Genomic DNA, 23,710 nt, shown 5'->3' with positions numbered 1-23,710 from the left:
GCAGACTTGTCGGTCTTGGGCTCGGACTTTCTCTCTCTCATCCTCCCCCCCTCTCTTTCCTTCTCTCCCTCTCATCCGCCCCATCACTGTGTGCGAAGCCCCACATCCACTCATTGTCAGTATCTGGAGAAATCCCAGTAGACCAGAGGACGTGAAGTCATTTCCTCGTGGTTCCAAGGAGAACACGTCACCTCCCACAAAGAGCGCATTAAAGGCTTCCAGCTTTTACTTCTTGTCCATCAAACAGTGTTTCATTGTCACTCTTATTCTTTTGGAATAATATAAATATTTAAGGTAAATGTTCTTATTAGAACAAGGAATAAGTAACCACATGTTATAGCACCATGTGCCTCTGTGGTAATCTGTGTGTGCATGTGTTGAACAGCCTCTTAAAATGTATGATTCACACCTGGAAGTAGAGTTTTTTTTTTTTATTGTTTTATTTAAAACAATTGTTCAAGCAGGAGCAAACGTTGATGACTCACATTTCCTGTTTGTGTCTTTTTCACATTTCTGTTTTTTTTAGTTTTTTTTTTATTCTTCTGCCTAAATGTCTTTTCCATGTTTCCTGAGGAGTTATCAGTCTCTAGTCATTGTCAGTTTTATGTTGTTTTTTTCTTCTCAGATTTATCTCTACACCATGTTTACAAAAAGTGTCAGATGGTCAATAATCTTTTATTTATTTTACTAATTCCACCAGTGTAGCCTTATTCCTCTGGCAGACATACGAAAGCATAAAAATCCTTTCAAAATCTTTAGAAGATTCTGTAAAATAACATATTTTTTTGTATAATGTGCACCTTGATACATAACAATGTATCTGGTCTTACTCTGACTGGGAGTTTTCCACCCCAAGTTTCACACAAATTACTTCCCAGTGTGTCAGTACATTAACAAAGATTTTGAGGTTGATATAAAACGTAACTACTCTTAGTTAATTCTCATTTCTTTCCCCTCTCGTCAGACCTCTCCCAGCACGTGGTCTCCGACTGCAAGCAGGCCATGGACCTTTTGGAGGAAGGCATCGCCAACCGAATCACCGCAGCGACTCACAACCACGATGCCAGCAGCAGATCCCACGCCATCTTCACCATCCAGTACACACAGGTCATCATCTCTCTCAGCCCTCCAATCAGCGTATATACAGCTGGACTTACTCGCAGATTCCCGTCTGATTACTCTTGTCTTTTCTCCAAAGGCAATCCTAGAAAATAACCTTCCTTCAGAAACTGTCAGCAAGATTAACCTGGTGGACTTGGCTGGGAGGTGAAACTGTTATTTCCTTCTGTTGTGTGTGTTCTTTTGAGTCAAAGTCATTGACTAAACTGCCCCCTAGTGGGCTTTGGCTACTGCCCTGAGATTTTAAAAATGTTCGATTCCACACTTTTTTTTATTGTATAATCTGTGTTTTTAATCATTGCGACTGACATGTTGTTTTCATGATGTGTCTGACAGTGAGCGAGCGGACCCCCACTACTGCAGGGATAGACTGACAGAGGGCTCCAACATCAACAAGTCGCTCGTCACTTTGGGCATCGTCATATCTGCTCTTGGTAAACGGAGACAGTAGGATTTAAATCTAGCATGGATCTCCATAAATTCCTGTTTACCATTTCCTTGATGCTCGCAGTGTTCCCTTCTCTTCTGTAACACTCTTCATCGATCCCTCAACCATTGTACTTCTTCTTCCCAATGCCTCCACAGCCCAGAACTCCCAGATGTCCAGCAGCTGTCAGAGTATCAACAGCATGGCCTCTGAGGGGGATGGCAGCACGGTGGGAAGCCACAGCAGCTCCCTGTCTGGAGGAGGAGGAGGAGGAGGAGGAGGAGGAGGAGGGAGGAGGCACTGCTTCATCCCCTACAGAGACTCAGTCCTAACCTGGCTGCTGAAAGACAGCCTGGGCGGCAACTCTAAGACCATCATGATCGCAAGTAAGTGGAATAGATGTCAGTATTGTGAAAAGGACCATGGAAGGGAGTTTGCACGTTTTGGTTCATTAACTATAAATTGCATGTGTTTATATGTAAAAGCTTTAACTGAAAGTTTAGAGTTGAATGGTTTGCAATCATAAGCTGTTTTTAATATCAATATCAAACCCTAAAGGCAAACATGGAAAATAAAAGGAATAATTGTTCGTGAAAAATGAAAATTACTTTTTAATTTTTAATGCCGACCAACTCTTAATTCTCCTTTTAGTGTATTTTTAGCACTTGAACTCACTAACATTAAAGATTTACATGAAACTTATTGTAGCTGCTGCAAAACAAAATAAAGTAACGGTGACAAAGATAAATGTCTTCAGGGTCCTTTTCTATGGTTTTGTATGTAATCTAATAGCTGGCAGGGAGGTTGGAAATTAAATCTAAAAATTGATGGTTATGCTTTGGAAAATAGTTTGCAGTAATGTGACCACCCTGGTAAAACCACTGGAAAGGTCCTTTAAGTCTCTCTCATGAAACGAATTTTCCGTGATGTGAGTGCTAATTTCTGTGTTTGTGTGTCTTTACTTGTGTGTTTTTTGTGTGTGTTTGTGTTGCAGCGGTCTCGCCCTCCGCTAACAGTTACAACGAGACCCTCAGCACCCTGCGCTACGCCGCCCATGCCAAAAATATTGTCAACACGCCTCGGGTTAATGAGGTCAGTGGCTGTTTGGAGTCCCATGCCAAGACTTTAATGTTTGATCTAAATGTTTTTAGCAGGTTGGTGTGAGCTTTGCTTTGTGTGCAGGATGCCAGTGTTCGGCTGATCCGGGAACTGAGAGAGGAGATTGACAGGCTGAAGAGCATGCTGCTCAGCTTTGAAATGGTATGGGAGCCTTTTATCATTAGAGTATAGCGCTAACTCTCCTTGGGGTACTCCCTACGGTGTCGTCCCAGCTCCTCCAAAAAAATCCCTCTTAGTGCTGTAAGGCTTTGAATAAAAGAGATCCCCACATTACAAGTTTTTGTAGCAAAGGCTTAATAGAGTGCTTTGTGTCTTTGTGACGTTTTTAATCCCCTGGATGGTAAAGATTGAATGATTGCATTGTAACGCATGTGACATTTTTCTTTTGCACAGTATTTTCACTGATCATTTTTCACCCTCTCCATTGACAGCAGCGTAATCTCAGCCCCTCCCTGAGCGATGAGAGGGATGGAAATCTTTCTGACATCGTGCTACAGAACGAACTAAAGGTAACACAGGGTAGACACACACACGCACACATTGTTACATCTGCCTCACAGAGACAGTGGTCCTTCACACATCACGGATCATCCGTTTGACACTATAAAGAAATACAGGGCAACATTATTCAGCAGGCTGAGAAACTTGCGCCCCGCATAAAGTCTCACCCTGCAGCGACTACTCTCTGTCAGGCGAAAAGGTTTTAGAAAAGATAGAAATAAGTCATGTAGATTTATTTGTAAATGTGCATGATCTAGACTTAAAAGATCAGTTCACACAAGTTACATTAAACAGTTTCCCCTTGCTGTATCTAAATAGCTGTTTCCCTCTAGACGTTGAGATTGTTGCCTTCTATTTTGTCGACTTCTTCTGACTTGATGAGGGTCTTTCTTATTAGAAAATATATCTTCTCAGTGAGGTCTGTGGATTATCCTAAGTAACTAGGACATTGTTTCTTTAAAAAAAAAATCCTATTTTCAAATGTAATTTTTCAATGGATTGAGCTCCATAAACGTCTCCATAAACTCCATAAACAAGATTCCACTCACCTCTGTTGTGCTGGGATGGCAGCAGATGTCTCAGCAGTGGATATCACAAAACCTGTGTGTAGAAATAATAATAATAATAATAATAATAATAATAATAATATCTGTGACAAGTTGTCACGCTGTATTTTTCTTCAGACTTGTTGGGAAATGTAAGGGAAACATTTGGGTTTAAACTGTACAATCATACCTTGTAACACAGTTACATTTTGTAAATAATGTTCTTGTTTTTAAGTAGTAGCAGCAGCAGCAGTAGTAATAATTATTATTATCTCCCTGACCACAGATATTTACCCCCCTGGTGTCGACCCCCTCTCTTAATTCCCTTCCTTCATAGTCTTCATCCGTGTCTCCTCCTCAGGTGGAGCAGCTGACGAAGGACTGGTCGGAGAGCTGGAGAGACAAGAAGGAGCTGCTGGAGCAGTACAGTGTGGACATCAACCGAGACCGGGCCGGATTCCTCATCAACTCCCTCCAGCCACACCTGGTCACGCTCGATGGAGACGTTCTCAGCACCGGTGTCGTCTTCTATCACCTCAGGGTATGACGATGAAATAGAACTGTTGTGTCCATAAAGAGGAATGTTTTGTTGTATTCAATTATTATTTAATTGTCCATCTTCATGAAGTCTGTTCTTTATGAATCTTGTGCGGTGCTTTTTTTAGTGTAAATATTGGAATACACATTTGTTAAGTATTGAAATTCCTATAATAAGTGTAGCACTCCATATTAAGATAGTGTTGTGCATGTTTGTTGTATTGGATGGTGTTAAGTTTGTTGTTTCACTCTGTCTCGTTCTTTGTACATTTCTCTTCATCCCCAGCGATACATCACTCATTTCAACAACATGATGGAAACTCCCACGAACTGATATTCTTTGCATTTGCTCTACTTTTCTCCAACTCTTGAGTTACTGATTTGTCAGCTGTCTTGACTAAACCAATTTCTGTTTTTTCTACTAGATTCTTCCTCCTCCTCCTCCTCCCACTATTTCTCTTTGTTCTGCTAGAAAAACTCTTGAGAAAAGGTGCGTTTCTACTGTCTCTTCTCTTCTCTCTGCCCTCCAACTGTCCTGTCGATCTCCCATCTCTGCGTGTATGTGTCTTCCGCAATGCATGAAGCTCGGTTGGATAAGAGGCTCTTAGTTCTGAGGCTAGGACTCGGGGGAGCTTAAGCTGTCCTGATTCTGACAATGACAAGCATACCCTTAGGCCTGACAATTACACCGTTTCCTGCATGTGAAGAGCCGAGGCCACCTGGGAACGCATGTGGTCCTGACACCATATAAGAAAGCCTTTAATCCCGTTAGATAAGACTTCAAAGTAAACAAATGATAAGTGGGAGATTAGAAGTGAAAGGACAATAGTTCCCTTAAGATCATTGTGTAAAATTATTGTCATTATATCCACTATTGCTTGTGTTTTGAGCACAACCAGCTAATATCCAGAATGCATAAAAGTTGTTTTGATGTTTTTGTTTATGTAGATTTTAAATATATAGCTGCCATGTTTACACAATGCCTTTTTCTAACAGGAAGGAGTTACCCACATAGGACCTCAGGAACAGTTTGAAAAACCACAAATAGGTATTGTTTATTCATTGGTCTCCATGTTTCCTCATCCAGCTGCAAATATTCCTTTTAAAACTGCATAACATTTTGTCTTGACTGTACATTACAAGAGTGGAAATTCTTACAATAAATTACGATAAAGCATCTTACGACCATGCATTATCCCAGCGTAGATATGCAGCAAACTGCCAGCTTTAGACAAAACACACAGTATAAAACACTGCAGAATATATGCAAGAATGCATAATACAACATTTTACTGTACATCATAAAACGGACTGTTGACTTTTAATTAAATGCTGCACTGAGTGCTGAATATATTTTGAAGTACAGTAGCTGCACTGAGCTTTCTAACTCGGTATGTGTGATTGTGTTTCTTCTGCATTCTCTTCCTAGTTCTGCGGGGCAGTGCCAGCTGTGAGATTGAAAACCACGGAGGTGTGGTAACGCTGAGACCGCTGCCGGGCTGCGTCTGCCTGCTAAACGACCGAGAAGTCACCGAGCCCTGCAGACTGGCTCAAGGTCTGCTCCTGTCCTCAACTAAACAGTTTGCTCACACTGCATTTTGTAGTCAAAGAGAACGGCAACAAAAAGAAAAGTTGTTGCATGTTTTAAATATGTGATCTGAGTGTTGCGGATATGCAGGCATGAAACTTGAATATAACTTTTGTTTGACTGTTAACACTTATCTGCAACTGTTGTCCCCTTCATGCCTTTAAAAGCTTAGAAAGAGAAAGTAATGATCCGTAATATTTCAATTATGATTGATTTGGCGACACCAGTTGTTTATTATTACTTGTTATTGTAGTATTAAGACACTGAGAACATCTAAATTAATTTCAAAATGACAAATTAATGGTGACTGCACGGTAATGGCGGACTCTGCTGCTGACATTGCAAACTACCACTTAGAGAGTCAAATGACTGTAAATGAATTTATTGCGTATAGTAGAATAAATGGCAGAAAAAAAGTATCAAATCTTATACTGTAAGCAATTTGAGTTGTAAAGACTAGTAAATAGAAGAGCATCATATCACAATATCATCTTTTTAGCATTGCTGATGTAGCAGAATAGACATCATGCATAAAATCAGACTTGAGCAGCACTTGACACTGAGCATTAAATATATATATACACAATGAACAGATAAGATTTAATTATTGACAATTATATATGCACATACTCTTAAAGGTTCTTCCTAAGGGTAAACGTATAGACACACACTCATACACACCCTGCCCCACACTGCACCGCATACACCCACAACACACTGCTGCAGGATGAGGACAGCTTGTGATGAAGGAGACGTCTCTCTTGTCTCCAGGGACGGTGATCACCTTGGGAGGAGTGCACAAGTTCCGCTTCAACCACCCAGCCGAGGCAGCTGTCCTCCGGGAACGCAGACGGGTGGGTGCCGCTCAGCTGGAAATGAAAACGAGGCCGTTGGTTGTGATGGCAGCGGTGATAATATTGATGATGAGCAGATAAATGAGATGCTGTAATTGACATACTGTGAAGCTAGTGATACACAATATTGTTTCAGATTATTTTCTACAATATATTTGTTGTGAGCATAGTTGTGATTGTTTATTGCTGGTAAATATTAAAGTTGGTCTTCTCTTAAATGTTCTCAGGCCAGCGATGGTGACATGACCTGCACCTACAACCACAGGTAAACTTGATATCGTTTGATGGATTTATCACCCAGCCCTATATATTCATCCCTCTGTGTATACTGTGTGTTCTGCACAGACAGCTCATTCTGCCAACATGCAGCATACATATTTGATTCGTACATGCGTTGTGTCATATTCATGCAGCAGAAATAGGCCAATGCTTCATGCATCTTACGGTTCAGTGGTTGCACATGGCATGTGTTTCCAGTAGCCCCCACCCTCCTGAACAATCCCAGTTAGCTGTTTACAGGACAGGCTCAGCCGTTGCTTGGTTACTGCTGAGACGCTGAACTGAAAACTAACAACAGTTGCATTTACTTCAAACCTGCCACCACCTCACTGCTAAATTCTAGACATGAAATTGTACCTAGGTGAGGTAAAAATGATTTATTTTTACTTTCTGGTTTGCTCACTTTGTATTTTACCCTGTATCTATGGGTCTGTTTCATAGTGTCGAAGAAGTGAAGCTCCAAGGCCAGCTGGGTGCCTGTCTCTCCCCCAGCGAGGAGCCCTCTGCGAGGCAGCGCATGGAGGAGCAGCAGCGCTTCGTGGAGAGTTTGCGACAGGAGATTCAGCCGGAACAAAGGAGGGCTGAGAGAGAGCTGGAGAGGGAGCAGGCCCACCTCCGACAGCAGCACCGTGAGAGTAAGTCGTCTTTCCACCTACACAACAAATGTCATTGCTCAACTGTCAACTTTCAAAATCCAAACCAAAATTCTAGATAGCTTTGAATTTGTAAGATATCCACACCTAATTATTCCCTTCTGTAAATCTTAACCCAACAGTCCAGCAGTGGATTATGCAGGAGAAACATCGCCTAACCACCGCAGAGCTGAGAATCACCCAAGAGTCTGGAGTTCAGACAGATCTCATCCTTTCAACCCTCCTGGAGCGAGAGGCAAGTCATGCGTGTGAGGATCCTGAAGGTGAGACAGTGGATCAACCATCCCAGGTGATACGGGCCAGGAAGAAGGTGGTGCAGGAGGAGCTACTAAAGCATCACGCCCTTTGCCGCTCCGAGAGCCGCATCCGTCGGAAAAAGTTGCACTACCAGCTGGAGAGAATCGCCCGCAAGCAGCATCTGTTGGAAGCTAAGAGGGAATTGCAGCGGCTGGAAAGGGCCCTGCCTCCGGGACCAGAGAGCCCAGAGTCTCCTGATCTGGGCTCCCCCACAAAGCTCAGAGGAAGATCATTCGTTTCTCGTAGGCACTCATTCTCGGTAGATCTTCTGTCCCGGCTCTACCCACAGAACACCCCCATCTTCAGGTAAGCACATAGAGTCATTTAACCTGTAGAGTTAACGGGGCAGGAAGCAAACTTCAGGGGCTAGTCCTATACTAATACCAAAATGTTTCAGCTGTTTGGTTGCACCTTCTATATATACAGATGTTAAAGTAGTCTTTTTCTTTCTCTCTCTACGACAGACACTTCCTCAAGAGAAACGGATCCACAGAACGGACGTCAAATTCCTTCACAACCTCTGATTCCATTGGCAGCAGGAAGTGGGTTTCAGATGAGTGTCTTCCTCGGGAAAGAGCACAGAGTTGTTCCGGTTCGCTCTTCTCAGGACAAAGTCAAGCCAGCCGGAGAAGAGTAAACTCCTCTGAAAACCTCAGACCAACTGCCAAAGAGGAGCCCCAAGCTCAGCCCTTCCGGGAACGACCAGAAAGAAAACCTCTGCTGCCGAACCGAGAACTGTCTTTTAAGAACCGATCGGATCAGAACTCAGGGGTTACTCTGAAGTCACCAGTTGGAACTACTTTGCAGCCAGTCTATAAAGAGAATATACAAGGAGCCACAACTTGCAAAACTAGTTCTGAGATTGTCCCTTGCATGAATGAGATAAATCAAGCCCATGCAGGTAACAATGAACTGGAAACCATTAAGAAGACTTTCTCTTGTTCTGTTGGGCCCAGGTTGAAAACGGCTCTGTCCAAAGTGTTCAGGAAACCACCATCAAGTGTGAATGGAGGACGAAACCCCAAACCTCTGGGGAGGATAGCAAGCAAATGTCACTGGAGACAAAGAAGAGACTGGAGCCTTAAAGATACCAAGATGAGCCGAAGCAAATGTGTTGTCAAAGCAGCGGTCTCATGTGAGGAGCTTGACCAAAGGAGCGTGTTTGAGGACGTTAAACAGAAGCGCTGGCATGGTACCGAGGCTCTGATGAGCAAGACCAGCAGATGGGTCGAGAGACAGCAGGGATTGATGGGATGGGAGGAAGAGCAAGAGGACAGAGATGAAGTAACATCAGACGGTGAGAGCCTTCTCTCTCTCGACTCGCTGTCCTCTGCTTATGTGACGGCCCTCGCAGAGCAGCTGAGGTGTGAGGAAGCAGCTCAGAGTGAAGCAGAGAGCGAAGACAGTCAGATGTCTAACGATTCCTTGGCTGTGGAGAGCAATGGGAATTACTCGGCAGTGGAGGAACTTAGCCAAACAGTGGCGCCAGCTTACTCATTGGTGACAGAATGCTCCCATTCATCCATGCGGCACAATAGATCAGCAGAGGACAGTTTAGACTGGGACAGCAGTCGGAAACCTCAGGTAATCCCAGCAGAGGCGTACTGGAGCCAGCAAGGTTCGCCAAAATCGAGACACAGTGGTGCCACAATGAAGCCTCCTTCCCACAAGTCATTAGTAGCAGATTCCAGAGGCAGCGACACTGTACACAAATTGATTGAGGACTTTGGGAACATGCAGACCACTTCGACCGTAAGCCCACGCTCCCTGAGCAGCTGCAGTGTGCGGGAGCCAGACAACATGCTGGCACTCACCGATGCCTGGTCCTCCACTGACGCAGCAGACAGTCCCAGGATTCACAGGGATTCTCTGCCTTTCCAAAGAAAAATAATGTTGAGAGGTGTAGAGAGCAGCAGCAGTCCCAGTCCAAACAGTATGAACCTCTCAGACTGTCAGAGTGGACCTGGCTCAACCTCCACCAGCACTGAGGGTGTAAATGTAACTGTGCAGGAACACGGTTGTGACATTTTAACGGGCACATCAGAAACATTCGATTCTCAGATTCTAACAACACCAGAGGAAGCCCTGAAGCAAGCAGGATGTTGTGTGGAGCAAGCAGAAGATACAGGGACCGCAGTTATGGATACTCCAGACTGCAGCATCAAAAGTCCAGCACTCTTACTGACCGTAGAACCTCAAGCCGCTTGTGTGTCACCCACTGAGATCCACTACACTAAACAACAAGCATCACAACCAAAACTGCTTCAGGTGTTAACAGATGTACCTGACATGGTGACCGCTGACACTACAATGTCCTCTGACACTGAAATATGGACGTCAGGTTATCAATCAGTAATGCATCTCTCTAACACTAGCCAAGGTCAAGTATTAAAAAAGATGTCTGACCCTGTAAGTGTCCTCCAATCGTCCACTGAAGATGAAGTACTATGCAGTCTAGATGCTGCAACGGAAAAGTTTACAAATATTAACCAATGTGAGCTTGGGAACGCCGAACATTTATCTTCTACACGGGACAAAATTTTGGATGAGGCTGAGACCAAAGGAGCTCTGACTGAGCAGCACATTGCACTACAGCAGGAGCTTGTTAAATCATCCTGTAAACATTCCAGGAAGAGGAACAAAGACCAGCAGGAGGCTTTCGTGGGAAGCTTGAAAATTCCAAAAAGGAGCAGCGGCAGTGAGTTGGTAACTTTCTGCTCCGCACCAGTTGACAATCAGGAAGACATTTGGCCCGATGACAATAATAACAGCAGTGACTCAAACGGGGAGCAATCAGCCGTGGAAGATAACAGCTCCGGATTTGATTCTGTTTGTGTTGATGGCAGCATTAGACTAGACACAGTGGCTTCAGAGGCGTCGCCAGTTTCTGATCCCACGAGAAGGAAACTTGGACAGATCTTTGAGCACTCTGAATGCGGTGACGATGTTCCTCGGAGTGGATCCTCTGCAGGAGAGAGGAAAGTAGCTGAAAAGGGAGATGTAGCAATAAAGGAAGTAGCTGCAGAAACAAAAGGGTGGGAATCACAATTTGATAAACACAGAAAACATGAAGAAAGTAGACAACACATATGCAAGTCAGATGCTATTTGTAGCGCCATTGACCTGAGAATCTCCGAAGTGGTCAAAGAGCACATGAGACTGTCATTGATTGTCAGCGAAGATGACAGGAAGAGCAGGAGTCAAAGCATGTATGTCTTGTCGTCTTCTGCGTGTCATTTTGGCTGTAAGAGTGATGAAAATGAATGGAAAGAAAAAGAGCGCAGAGATAAAATGAGTGATCAGGTGAAAAAAGGAGCAATCCTTGAAGGACACCTTGCACTTGAAAGGACGAAGACAACAGTGGACAACAGGGAACACCTGGCATCAGAGCTGCCAGCTGAATTAAGCACTAGCCAGGAGAGCAACATGCTTAAATCTACTGAAGTAACACAGAAGATTGACCATGTGCATAGCTTCTCAGATGTGACATCAAACAAGCCAGTAATCCATCATTGTGCTTTCCAAATGTCCTCTGCCAAAAATGACAACATCCAATCAAATGTGACGCTGAGCAGCCAGAGAGAGTCTGAGCACTCCACTGGCAACCCCACTCTGCAACCGGTTAGCTTGTCCTCAATTAGTGGCTCCTCCACTGATTCTGAAGGAAACACTGTGGAGAAAGATGCTTTGTGTCAAGAAATCAATGATTCAGGTAAACAACAAGTAACATCCCATCTCAATCCTGTCATCAACAATACATGCTTGAATGAAGTGGACACACAGAGCTCTGAACGTCACCTAATTCCCCGGGAAACACCTTCCACCATGGGTGACGCAAAAGAAACCTGTGGCTGTAGTCACGAAAAGGATGTCTGTATGGAAGCCACGTCAACACTTCAATTCAAACCGCACGGACGTCACAGCAGCCAGAACACACCCGCTGATGAGAGCGCCTCTACGAAAGGTTTCGCTGTTTCTCCTGGCCGGGATGGAAACGGTGAAACGGACAACACAAGAGGAGGTAAACCTTGTGCCACAGCACAGGGTGAGTTCAGTTGTTCACAGACTCATTCAAATACCTTGACTCAGTCGTGTGTCATCAATATTAATGCCCACAACAAATGCCAATATGTTTCAAATTCAGTGTGCAAATTTGTTACGGATACTCAAGTTGACAGCCAAAAAGATTGTATTATGAAAAAGGACAAAGACACTCCAAAGGTCTTCGCAGAGTCAAAACATGAAGCAAGTATTTCTGGTTCTATGCAGCCGCAGTGCACATTACATCAGGGGAATGCCGTCAAACATACAGGTTGCTATGTATCTGTGATGTCAAAAGAGGTTCAGCTTAACACACCTGCTGACGGACAGAACCGATCTGCTCTTACGTCTAAAAAGGCCAAGTCAAAGAGGTTGAGAAAGACTAAGATCCAGACTCATCCCATGTCTTCCACTGAGTCCTCTCATAAGTCGTCGGATGAGGATGAGGAGGAGGACAAAACCACCAGAGTGCATCACAGCCGGCTCTCGTCTAAATGGGTAAAGCTTGGCGAACAAGAAGTCCGACAGGTTAGAAGTAAAGATGCAGATATGTCTACGACAGTGTCAGTGAGCCGATCTAAGATGAAGTTTTGCTCTGCTGGAGCTCAGTGTAAAAGCGAAGTTAACGCCAGTAGAGATTACACCCAAAAAAGACTCTCTTTACAAGTTGTGTCACAAAGGACAAATGTAGAACTAGTCCTCCCTTATGCAAAGAAAAGTGAATCACAACAGGACTCCCCGATGCATTTTGCCTCCAGCGACATCAACCCTTTCGTTCACCAGTGGCAGGACGATGACTCAAACCACCACTGCTATAAGAACCCTGCATTCGGAAGTGCTGCTGACCTATCCTGTAAATCTCCACTTTTGAACAGCGCTGAGAAACGCATAACGAGATGCTGCAGTGTTGACAATGGTTTGAACGGGCAGAACTCGCCTTTCTATTCCCATCTGAGCACTTACGCCACCAACAAGGGGCTCTCCAGCACGCTAAGCAGTATGGAGGATTATAAGGAACAAGGGAGCAAATCATCTCCGCTCACGCCCTGTCAACAAGCATCTGCTGGTATTCACAGTCATTTAGCAAATCTGACAGTGACCGGCAGCTCTTCAAGTAACGATGGGCACAACTCCAGTCAGATGGATGAAATGATGCTTGTGTACTCGCCTGAGCAAGAGTCCCAGGGAAGCAAAGTACCTGCCCAAAGGAGGAGGACATGCGAGTATGGCACTCAAACCGAGCATGGCCTTCAGACGGTAGATATCGGCAACAGCAGTAGTGCTCCAAAGAGGAGAGAGCGGCACAAAAGGAGTAACACCGATGTACCTGCAACACGGACAACCAAAGTGGGAATAAAAGAATCTCAAGCGTGGGCGAGTATGGAAAGCATGTCGGCTCACATCTCAAAGCTGATTGACAGCACCTCCGACCTGCTGGGAGACGTCCAGGGAATGAGAACGGGCGAAGCCCTCAAGTCCAGTCCGAGGAGGAGTGTCAACATGTCAAATATCAGCGTCTGTTACAGTGAGTCTAATGACTGCACACAGAGAGATTGCTCTACTCAAACCACCGTCGATGTCGGGATCCAGACGGAGAGGTCTTCAACACCAGCCGCGAAGGAAGTCGCTGCTCATCAAACACCCAGCGAAAGGTCCAAATCTCACGAGGTCAATGTGATTGTCAAAGTCATCGGCTCTGAGGTCGTCGCTGGGTCCCAAGACAAGAATGTGCACTGTGTGGTAAGGAGTACAGATGAAAAGATGCAGAGCATGCCTGACCGGAGCTTTAACACCTCTGCTGCAGCACAAAGGCCCGCCTCTCAATCGGAGAATAAAACGCCTCCTTTGAAGACGGCGGGCGAATGTCGAAGACGTGTAAGATCTGCTTCTTCTAGAGGCTCAAAGCAAAGCACGCCCGAGGCACTGTGTCACAAAAGTGTTCCAATATCTGAAGTCTCCCGCAGGTCGTCGAAAAACAGCCATGAAGAAAATCACAGTCCCTCTTTAAAGAATGACCCAACACTTTCTTTAAAGAAACACGCCACATACACAGACCGTGCGTCATCTCCCATTCGTACTGTCAGAACAAGTTTATGTATGAAGCTGAGAGGGGACCAATCAACACTAAATAAACACCTTAACTCTGAGAAAGACAACCTGACTGTGTCGTCTAGCAAACAATCCGCTTGCACAACTGTTTCAGAGGAGGAGCAGATGCCTAGACACAGTTCTGACGTTTCCTCTTGTGCATCAGAATCTGTATCCCTTGAGAAGGTGAGTGAAATGAGTTGCTCAAGCCCTAAAGGCTCTATAAGCGTCAGTGCATCACTGGATAGAAATACAGACACTGACAGGAGAAATGTTATCGACTCCAAATGGCAGAGTTCCTCTCAGCAGTGGAGGACTTCTACTTCAACAAATGGTTTAACGTTGCAGAACCACATCTCTCCCATATTAAGACCAGCTGCTGTGCACAAACGGCAGGCTAAAGCTACACTAACCTACTCGAGACCTGCAGTAGATGCTGTCGATTTTTGCGTTGATTCATACAATCCGTCCCCGGTCAGCAACAGGAATGTTCAACTCCAAGAGGACGACACGGTGTCCCTGGCGCCCAGCGAGTGCAACACCGATGTCCTCGTGAACATGGAACCCGTCACCAGCGCGTCCCCGTCTCAACGCCACCAAATAGCCCCAGAGGACCTGCCCATGCACAACAAGTTCACCAACTGGTCGGGCATCAACCTTCAGCAGTCCAAACACTCCAACAAGCCGGGCACATTTCCTGCCAAAGACGACGGCGGAAGCAGAAGCCGCGCCGAGTGGGGCGAGATGGACTCCAGCGTGGAGTCCACGGCGCAGAGCGACAGAAGGGCCAGAGAGATAGAGAGGCTGCGACGGGAGAGAGAGCAGGTGATGGCAACGGTCAGCCTCAACATGAACCCGACAAATCTGACTGTGGAGCTGACGGAGGCCAAGCTACACTACGGCCTCGGAGAGACGGATACCCTGTTAAAGATGCTGTCCCCGAGGACCGGAGACGAGCTGGAGCCACCGACCTCTGTGTCCACAAAACAGCAGCTGTATGATAGGTGAGGACACAAATGACCCAAACACTCTTTATTTTGATATGATGCAAAGTGGGCTTAATGTCTAAGTGCATCAGTGTCTAATATTGTTTCAACACAAGCAGCTATACAAGAACATTGCCAATTTTAGACTGTTTTTTAGGCAAAGTTTCCTAATTTAGAGCAAGAAATATCTGATCACAGTGAACAAGTATTGAGGTCCCTGCTCAGCCCTAAAACATGACCTGAACTCCCTAAATGATTGGCCTTATTTGTGTTTTTGTATTTATTGTTTCTTTGAATCTCTCCTCTCAGACACCGCAGGAGTATTGAGGGTTTGAGGCAGGAGAGGGAGGAACGTCTCCAGACTTACCGGAGAGCTCGGAGTCTGAGTCCCAGCCAACATCCTCGCTCATCTCCACAAGAGGCTGTTTCCTCCTCCAAGGTGTCTGCTGCCATGCCCAGTCGGCGTAAAGAGTACCAACAACAGCTCCGCCAAGAGGTGATAGATAGCACCAGGTAAGACTCTATACCCCTATCAGCCCTACATTTGAAATATTAATGTCTTCAGGCTTAGTGTTGGAAAACGTGACTGAGTTCTCACTAAATGACAGAATACCAGACCCCCCACGAGGAGAGGGCCACTGTCCGTCTGACATCGAGCAGCTGTTGCGCGACTACGGCCGAGCCCGAGAGGAGGCCCGGACAGAGATTGCAAAGGCACGAGAGCGACTGCGAGAAAGGACAGAGCAGGAGAAAAAGAGGCTTCAGCAGCAGGCCCTGTCTCAGGAAGTCACGGTCAGTTGTTGTATCACAAGATAAAAGCTGTTTCTCAATATGTCGATTATTTCTTAATAAATCTCATTCATTGTTGCATCAATTGTTTCATCAATCACAGAATATAATATGTAAATATCTTGTGTTTTCCTCTGATTAAATAAGAACACCTCATTTGCTAATACATTGAATATATTACAAGATAGGAGAAGTGAATTGTTAGAGACTCTCTGGGTTTTATTTATGACACCACTGTATAATTTCACTGGTATCTCCCTTGCCCCTGCTCAGGATGACCTGAGACATCGGACAAGAATCAGTAACAGCACCTTATGCACAGGATCCAGCCTGAGTCTGTCCTCTGGACCAACATCGGGGTACAACAGCGGAAACACGCTACAGCACGGCAACAGACCACTTCTGACTGCACAGGTCAATAGATTTGAATAACTGAAATGAAAATCCAGCAATGTATATATACATATTTAGGATTATTTTTATACTGCAAAATCTCATCTTCATGTATTTTTTCTAATGTTTCTTTTGAAGCAACTCAGCGGGTAATTGTGTCGTTGTTTCCCTTCAGATCCCAGGGTTCCAGGAGGACGGGCTGAAGCTCAGGACACGTCCTCCTATATGTCGTCCTCAAAGTGTGAAGTCACAGAGAGCCTGGCTGTCTGCCCATGGTGAGGACTGGACTGTGGTTCATAAAACAATCTTCAAAAGTATGCTACATTTTTAGAATAAGAACACCTTCAAATACAAAGAATTTCATTAAAATATCAGTTTCAGTGACATCAAACAGTGTTAAACAGTCCTCGACAGAGGGCGTTTCTTTCATCAGTTCACATCCTCACATTTAAACAGTCAAGTCAATAACTGGAGTCCATCTTTGTTGAAAAATGTCCATCTTCATCTGCAGTTCTGCTGTCATTTATTCCATTGTGTAGATTATAGAACATTGACATATTAAAAAATGTTAAATGTAAATAAGGTATGTTTCCAAAATAGTTTTCCCCCATGTCTGTCACTGGTGCGGCACTTAACCCCCCCCCCCCCTTCTACATTCTCTGTGTTGAAATTCCATCTTAACATCTATGTGTTTCGCTAGATGTCCGCCTTGAGCCTTCTGTCGCCATGTTTGAGCCACTGATGACTTCATCTCCATCAACTAGTGCACGTCAACGCACCGCCTCCTTTGGCTCCTCCTCTTCCATATCCACAACCTATCAGGACATCACATCTGGTCTCCTTGGTCGAGCTCTGGCTGAGGTAACTCAGACCTGAGTCTAGAGCTCATATACAGAAAACCTGAATACAAAATATAACTAAAATGCATTTTAGTAAAAACACCCAGTTCAGTCAATGCCATTGACTTAACATTACGATTGTCCCTGTTTTTCTCTCCTTCAAACGTTTGTATCCGGTTGAATTGCAAATGTCTTCCTCCACAGGTGCGACTGGCTTCCTCTGGGGATTTGAGCAACCTGCTCATGAGCAAGGCCACAGCAGGCTGGAGGTGAGCTCACTTTTTAATACACTCATCCAAAAAAATCATCTACCCTCAAGATAAGGACTTCGTCACTGTCTAAGATTAGTGAGCTGCAAAATCACAAATATTCATTTGCTAATGTGTTAATTCTGTGTATATTTAGGTACCAGGGAGAGGAACAAGGTGTCCAGGTTTACTACAAGCCCTCCTCCAGCCCGTCTGTCCATGGTTTTCTTGGAGCTGTGGAGCTGGACAGACCTCTGGACAGTCTGTGGACCACAATCTGCCAGCTGTCCAAGACTCACACGTATAATCAGTCAGTCCGTTCTGTCTGGACACGACCACTAGATGACAGCACTCAGCTGGGTGAGCGAACATGTCCGCTTCCTCCTCACACGCTTTCTTTACACCACAGTACCAGTGGTGGAAAGCAACAAAGTCCAGAGCTATACCGAAGTGCAGACTTAAGTATTTCTATTTCATGCCACTTCTACTCTACTACAATTCAATTGACAAATATAGTTACTACTTACTTTATGAATTTTGATTTTACATTAAAACACGTAACCATTTTATAGAACATAATGCTGAAACAGTATTTTTTACATTGTGCTAATACTACTGACTTAGTTAAAGGATCTGAATACTTTCTCCACCATGTTAGTACGCGGTTGCGCTAATGCGAGATGATGCTACTGCTAATAATGTTGACTTTAGTAGACCTGAAACAGGAAAGTAGCAGTTTATAAAATGCTGATAAATTCTAGTTATTTGCAAAGTGAGCTTCATGTGATGGAAGAGTTTACCTTTGCAAATATCATTTGTAGTGTTGCAAGAATATAAATAGAGAAAAGTATTTATATTTTTGTCATTGCTGCAAAAGCGAGGCGTTTATGGATCCTGCAGATGTATTTGCTTCAAATGATGAGTCTGCATCCAATAGCTATGTTTAGTACAGTACAGTACACAGTCCCATTCATCACTGACTAGCTCATTGTGTTAGTGCATGACCTACTCCACTCTCACACCTGCAGTACGTGGCATTTAAAACCTTTTGCAACATCATCGGGCCTCATGCGTTTATATTATTACGTTGAATTTAAATAGAGGTAGAAAAATAAATAGCTTTCTAACCTCGTTTAGCAATACCATTGAGTGTGATTGCCGTAATTCTTTTATATTTTCTTTTATTTCCAGGTTTTCATCAACTGTGCTTCTTATCTGACACGTTGTCTTTGTATATCTGTCTAGTTTATGTCCTAACAGATCCGTCCACCTGCCACCTCAGCCAGCCGCGGGACTTCTGCTGCATCAGCACCGAGTCCAAACAGGTGAGCACAGCTGCAAAACCAACCAGCCAGTCCGGATGATTACTGCTTATCGCCCTTGTCTAAGGTCCACTGAGCATTTGCAGCATGGTTGTTCACAAAATCACACTTTGGAGGAGAAAATACCATTTACTGTAAGATTAGTGTTGCAGGAAACCAGGACCAGACAGTGCTGTCTTTTTTTAATGAACTCCAATTTATGATAAACAGCGTGGCATTCAGTTTGTCATCCACAAAATGTAGAACATGCTATTTAGACACTACTCACGCTCACTGAAACAACAGTGAGCGTAAACAACACTGACCCAGAGGCAGTGGGTGTGGAATAAACCTGTTCGGTTATCACTCTCGGCTGATCAAAAAGGCTGCACTGCCTGTTTTCTTGATGATTTATGACTTTTGCCCTCGGCCTCAGGGTGGCTTGTGCGTGCTGGCAATGCAGTCTGTGTTCGAGGAGGCTCTGCCTCGTCCCAGTGTGGATGCCGTCCGGGGGGAGATGATGCCCAGTTGCTGGATCCTGCAGCCAATTAGACGTAGCGGACAGGAAGCTACCAGGGTCGTCTACCTGTTACAGGTGAGATGCTGTTGCTGTAAGCTAATCCGAAATATGTGCTGTTCACACTAGCAACACTTTTACCTGCCAGTAAAAGCAAGGCTGTTTGGGCTGATGATAGACGGATATGTGTGAATGTGGAGGTTTCGCAGCATGTGTGTAAAAAGAATACAGCCTATATTGTATCACTATTTCTGACATTTAACACGTTTTACAGGCTCTCATGTGAAGAGTTCATGGCTATTTCCCTTCGTTCTTCTCCAGGTGGACTTAGGAACGCCGTCCTTCCCTCAGCGGCTGTTGAACACTGTTGCCAGAAGACATGCAGCGGTCATCGCTGATCTTGACGTTTTCCTCGCCAGATCCACAGGACTCACGACGACGCATTAGCAGTGAGCACTTAGACTGAACTGTCTCCAGCACGGAGTTAGTCTGTCTTTTGAATTTGCACCTGAAATTCATTTACTTGACTTTTTTTTTTATTCCAAGAGCACTGTTATATTGTTTCCCAGTCACAAAGTTGAAGCAGCTTTTTTTTATATATATATAAAAAGGTATTTTTTGATAACATATTGAGACTGTATTTTTATATTTGCGATGTACATGAATGCATTCAACAGTAACAATCCTACTGTACCAAAGATGAGTTAGAAGTCCAAGGGAATGACTTTCCACGACACCTTTAGTGGACTGCGTTTAGCTTTAGACCGCTTAATAATTAATTATCCAAGGCTACAAAGCTACCTCACCTAATCGCTTCATCAATGTGACGAAATAGGTTTAAAATACACTGAGTATCTGCCATTTAAGTCCCTTAATGCCTGTTAGCCGTATAGTCTCTATTGATTTCTACTGTATTGTAAAGTGAACAAACAAATATGTCAAAGTCAACCAGGTCAACGTCACAGCTAGAAAACGTTTTTATATCAAATTTAAAGAGTCGATCAACAGATAATCGGAAGGTTACATAAAACATTGACAACATGAACTTCAAAGGTAAATATATGTAAGGGACTGTATGAATACTTTTGGGTGTTGTACTTTTTTTGGTCCTGAATTTTTATTTCAGCCTCTCTTTGCGATGTATATCTTAGTTACATCAATTGTTACAAATTAAACCCAAACCCTTTACAAACAGGGAGGTGGTGTTGAGAACCTTTTGGGATGTAAAAAGTCAAAGTAGCCAGATCGTCTGGCTTGCGGAAGTGTCCTTGAGCAAGATACTGAAGATCCAGAGATGATGCTCTGTAGCAGACCCCCAACCTCCCTTTTATGCATTATTAAATCTGCACTAAGACACAGACACAATATGGTACCCCAAATCTGCATAAGCTCAGTTTTAAAGCCTTTTGTTCTCACCTGTTTTTGAAGTATGTGCTATTTATTTTGTCCCTCTTGCCTTCTGTTTGAAATGCTGTTGAATGTGTGTTGTAGTTGTGATGGGGTTCATTATATTTTATGAGCAGAGCACGGTGCTGCATTTACGGCCGCTTGCACAAAACTGTTAATGCCTTTTTATTAATGTTGCATATTAAAAAGTGATTTTGTTTTTGTTTGTACAGTGTTGAAGCTATGCAGACGCTGATCAAAGGCAGGCCTGTGCTCAGTCAGCCGTCGATATGAAGCCATAATTATTTACAGTAGTTGAAGGTTCACGACTGTTTTGGCAGCGATCAGATTGTGACTAAAGATGTTCCCGGGGGAACCAAAGAGAAAGAAACACAAATACTGAAGACACGGAGTGAAGGAACATACCCAGCTTTTGTACTGATCTATTTGTTTTGATGTGTTTCTATATATTTGTGTGTGTTCATTTTGTAAAAAGCATTGTTATTTATGTTTTTGACGATGTGTTGTAAGTGTATTTTTTTATTATAAACATCCTGCTTCCTGATGCTAATAAGATGTTATGTGGCCCGTGAGTTTGGCTGTTTTATATGAATACAATACATATTTAAAGTGAATTGTTGTTTTTGCATTTTATCATCTGTGTGTGTGGCCTGGTCCAAGAATTATCCTTAAGCATCAACAGTATATCAGAATGTTAAATTCCTTCATTTAATCACTTGCAATCAGACTAAGTATGCTTGAGTATTGAACCTCTGTTCTTCAGACACATGTACATCAGCACTAAAGATACATAGTATCGAAAACAAGGACCAAAAAATGCTTACTCAGATTTGTATTATCTTTCTCTATTTTACTTTCTTAATACTTTTGTTCTTCATATTTATGAAGTGGGGGAAAAGGTATCTATACTCGCAAACAATAGCCAGCCCTCATCCTAAGCAATGGGCCCCTTTTGTAAATAACATTTTGGTTTTATTAGTCAGCATGTAAACCCAACCTGTTACTTTTTGTAACTTTTTTCTTCTCTTTGATGCACCATCACATAGTTTCATTTGAATATCCGATCAAGGCACAAAGAGGATTATCCAATATTTCACAAAAACGCACTCTTTGGGGGAACTAACAGCTCATAGACATGAATCCTGCATGACAAGGATTTAAACAATGCTTTATATTTTATAAATGTAGGCCTATGTTCTTTTAAAGTACAATCTTAATCAGAAAAGTGTCAGTCAGTTACATGTAATGCACTAAAAAGTAAATATTTCCTTATAAGATGCAATCGAGGTATAAAGTAGCATACAATTGAAGTAGCCTAAAGTACCTCAAAACACTTTAATAAATGTACCTGACACCTGAAATGTACCTATCATTACCTGACATGTGTTTGTAAATGAACATTGTAACGTGAGGCTCTTTCTCCGGGACGTGTTTCCATGCGCAGGCCTCTGTTCTCTGTGAATGGCACGCAGTGGAGGTGACATTTCTGAGAGGGGTCTCGGGGGGTGTTTTGTGTGCGATTAGAGCCCGGCCGGGGCGGGGTGGAGTGGAGTCCGGGGTGGTGTACCACAGATCACAAGTGTCTCTGCCATTTAGAGTCACCGGCTCTTGTCAGGAATGTGCGTCCCCTGCGCGCACAGATCATGTATGCGCCCACTTTATTTTTAACCCGGCAGGGTGGGTCAGTCGCTGGCTTTCGGGAATGACCGTGGAGCGCGCGGCGCCTACAGCCCCATTCCCTAGTCCCCCCCGTGCAGGACCGTGCCCTCCTCGCGCTGTGTGGAGACCTCCGCCTGCTCTGACCAGGACCCCCGCTGCTTCAATGGGATTATAATTGGTTTGTTGGCAGGAAGAAGACTCAAGATAAACACTTTCCGACAGGATATCATCCAGAAGCAAGTAAGTGTAAATTGAAAGCAGAGCTGCGACAATTGTTAAATGAAATGATTGATCTTTAGCCAAATAGTTTCTGCTAGCGGTCACCGAATGGCGCTCATTCCATTCAGGCTGCGATTGTTTTGCCGTTGTTTGTAGTGGAGTTAAAAGTTTCCTCCGGTCCACCTGTTGGACGCGGCTGCCACGTTAAACAATGACGACGTTTTCATAAAGCTCTCACGCAAATTGTGTTTTTTAAATGAATGCACTCTGCTATTAAAACGACTCCAATTTTTAGTCAAACTACATCTCGAGTTATCAGTTTGTTATCTTTCAGTGTAAACCAGCAGCGACTCGTTGGAAATGCGCACAATGACGTCACTGCGCATGTTTGCGCGTGCAGAAGTGCGCCCTCCAAAAGTTTTCTCTGATCCTAAAGAGTGATGGAGAAAGTATTTAGATACTTTACTCGAGTAAAAATGTCAGTGCTGGAGTATAAAAATACTCCATTATATATATTAAAAAGTCCTTAATAGGAAATATCACCTCAGTAAAAGTACACAATTATCAAAATGTACTTAGGAGTATCAACATGAGTACTACACTCAGAAAAATGTTACACTACTATCATCTTGTTTATTATTATTTCTGATGCATTTATGTAGCGGAGTTTAAACATGGCTATTTCCCTCTCAAATGTTGTGCAAACAATGGGAATACTCAAGTACAAGTACCTCAAATGTGTACTTACTTAGCTACTTGAGTAGATGTACTTAGTTATATTTCACCACTGATGTGAACTTTAGCCCAGGTACTTTCCACAACTTCATAACGTGCTTATTCCGGCCTTGATCAGATAAAGTTTGGTGGCTTCTGGAATAAAATGTTCCCATGAGTAAAAGAGACGCTGCCCCTCGCTCCCCTTAAAAGGACACGTTTGTGAGTGTGCCTCCATGTCTGGACGAGCTTGTAAACACACTCCAGAAACGGTTTACTATCGATTCATTATAACAAAGCTCAGCATTGTTGCAGTCAAAACATTATTGACCACGACAAAGGAACTTATTTTCCTCACAGCCTGTGTTCATAATCAATATACAGTATGGATTATGCTTAACAGAGTCTTTTTATGCTCAACTCCCCCGTTTTCTTTCTTACATCTTGTTAAAGTACATGAGTAGTGGTTAGTTCGATGCCATTGGCAATTTGAGGAGGTTTTTTTTGAGCTGCAGACTTTGATAGTCAATCAGGCCAGTACCCAGCCCCCCCCCCCCCCCCCCCCACCCCCCCCCCCCCCCCCGCCCCCC

At 43.8% G+C, this 23,710-nt stretch overlaps 2 protein-coding genes across 6 annotated transcripts in view; both read left to right on the top strand.

Annotated features, from left to right (window-relative positions):
* Nucleotides 1–21,142, top strand: part of stard9 (StAR-related lipid transfer (START) domain containing 9) — a 37,008-nt gene extending 15,866 nt beyond the window's left edge. The window contains exons 8-33 of one of the 5 annotated variants that reach the window (XM_031847825.1): nucleotides 965–1,107; nucleotides 1,199–1,266; nucleotides 1,456–1,553; nucleotides 1,705–1,932; nucleotides 2,541–2,638; nucleotides 2,729–2,806; nucleotides 3,097–3,174; nucleotides 4,073–4,252; nucleotides 5,245–5,296; nucleotides 5,678–5,803; nucleotides 6,608–6,690; nucleotides 6,918–6,955; nucleotides 7,411–7,604; nucleotides 7,745–8,225; nucleotides 8,384–15,052; nucleotides 15,344–15,547; nucleotides 15,643–15,826; nucleotides 16,097–16,237; nucleotides 16,392–16,530; nucleotides 16,917–17,077; nucleotides 17,260–17,324; nucleotides 17,461–17,663; nucleotides 18,549–18,628; nucleotides 19,041–19,199; nucleotides 19,443–19,570; nucleotides 20,741–21,142. In XM_031847825.1, the coding sequence (XP_031703685.1) occupies nucleotides 965–1,107; nucleotides 1,199–1,266; nucleotides 1,456–1,553; nucleotides 1,705–1,932; nucleotides 2,541–2,638; nucleotides 2,729–2,806; nucleotides 3,097–3,174; nucleotides 4,073–4,252; nucleotides 5,245–5,296; nucleotides 5,678–5,803; nucleotides 6,608–6,690; nucleotides 6,918–6,955; nucleotides 7,411–7,604; nucleotides 7,745–8,225; nucleotides 8,384–15,052; nucleotides 15,344–15,547; nucleotides 15,643–15,826; nucleotides 16,097–16,237; nucleotides 16,392–16,530; nucleotides 16,917–17,077; nucleotides 17,260–17,324; nucleotides 17,461–17,663; nucleotides 18,549–18,628; nucleotides 19,041–19,199; nucleotides 19,443–19,568 (10,076 nt within the window). In that variant the 3' untranslated portion in view covers nucleotides 19,569–19,570; nucleotides 20,741–21,142. The other 4 variants (XM_031847826.1, XM_031847827.1, XM_031847824.1 and 1 more) reach the window with 4 other exon arrangements.
* Nucleotides 21,143–21,208: 66 nt separating this feature from the next.
* sptb (spectrin, beta, erythrocytic) overlaps nucleotides 21,209–23,710 on the top strand; it is a 42,691-nt gene continuing 40,189 nt past the window's right edge. Inside the window, exon 1 of the mRNA XM_031847830.1 lies at nucleotides 21,209–22,427. The gene's annotated coding sequence lies outside the window, so the exon portion shown is untranslated. The remainder of the gene's footprint in view (nucleotides 22,428–23,710) is intronic.

Source organism: Anarrhichthys ocellatus, unplaced genomic scaffold, assembly GCF_004355925.1.
Source record: "Anarrhichthys ocellatus isolate YVR2014 unplaced genomic scaffold, GSC_Weel_1.0 scaffold7, whole genome shotgun sequence".
Taxonomy (NCBI): Eukaryota; Metazoa; Chordata; class Actinopteri; order Perciformes; family Anarhichadidae; genus Anarrhichthys; species Anarrhichthys ocellatus.
This window is presented reverse-complemented; position numbering and strand designations above follow the sequence as displayed.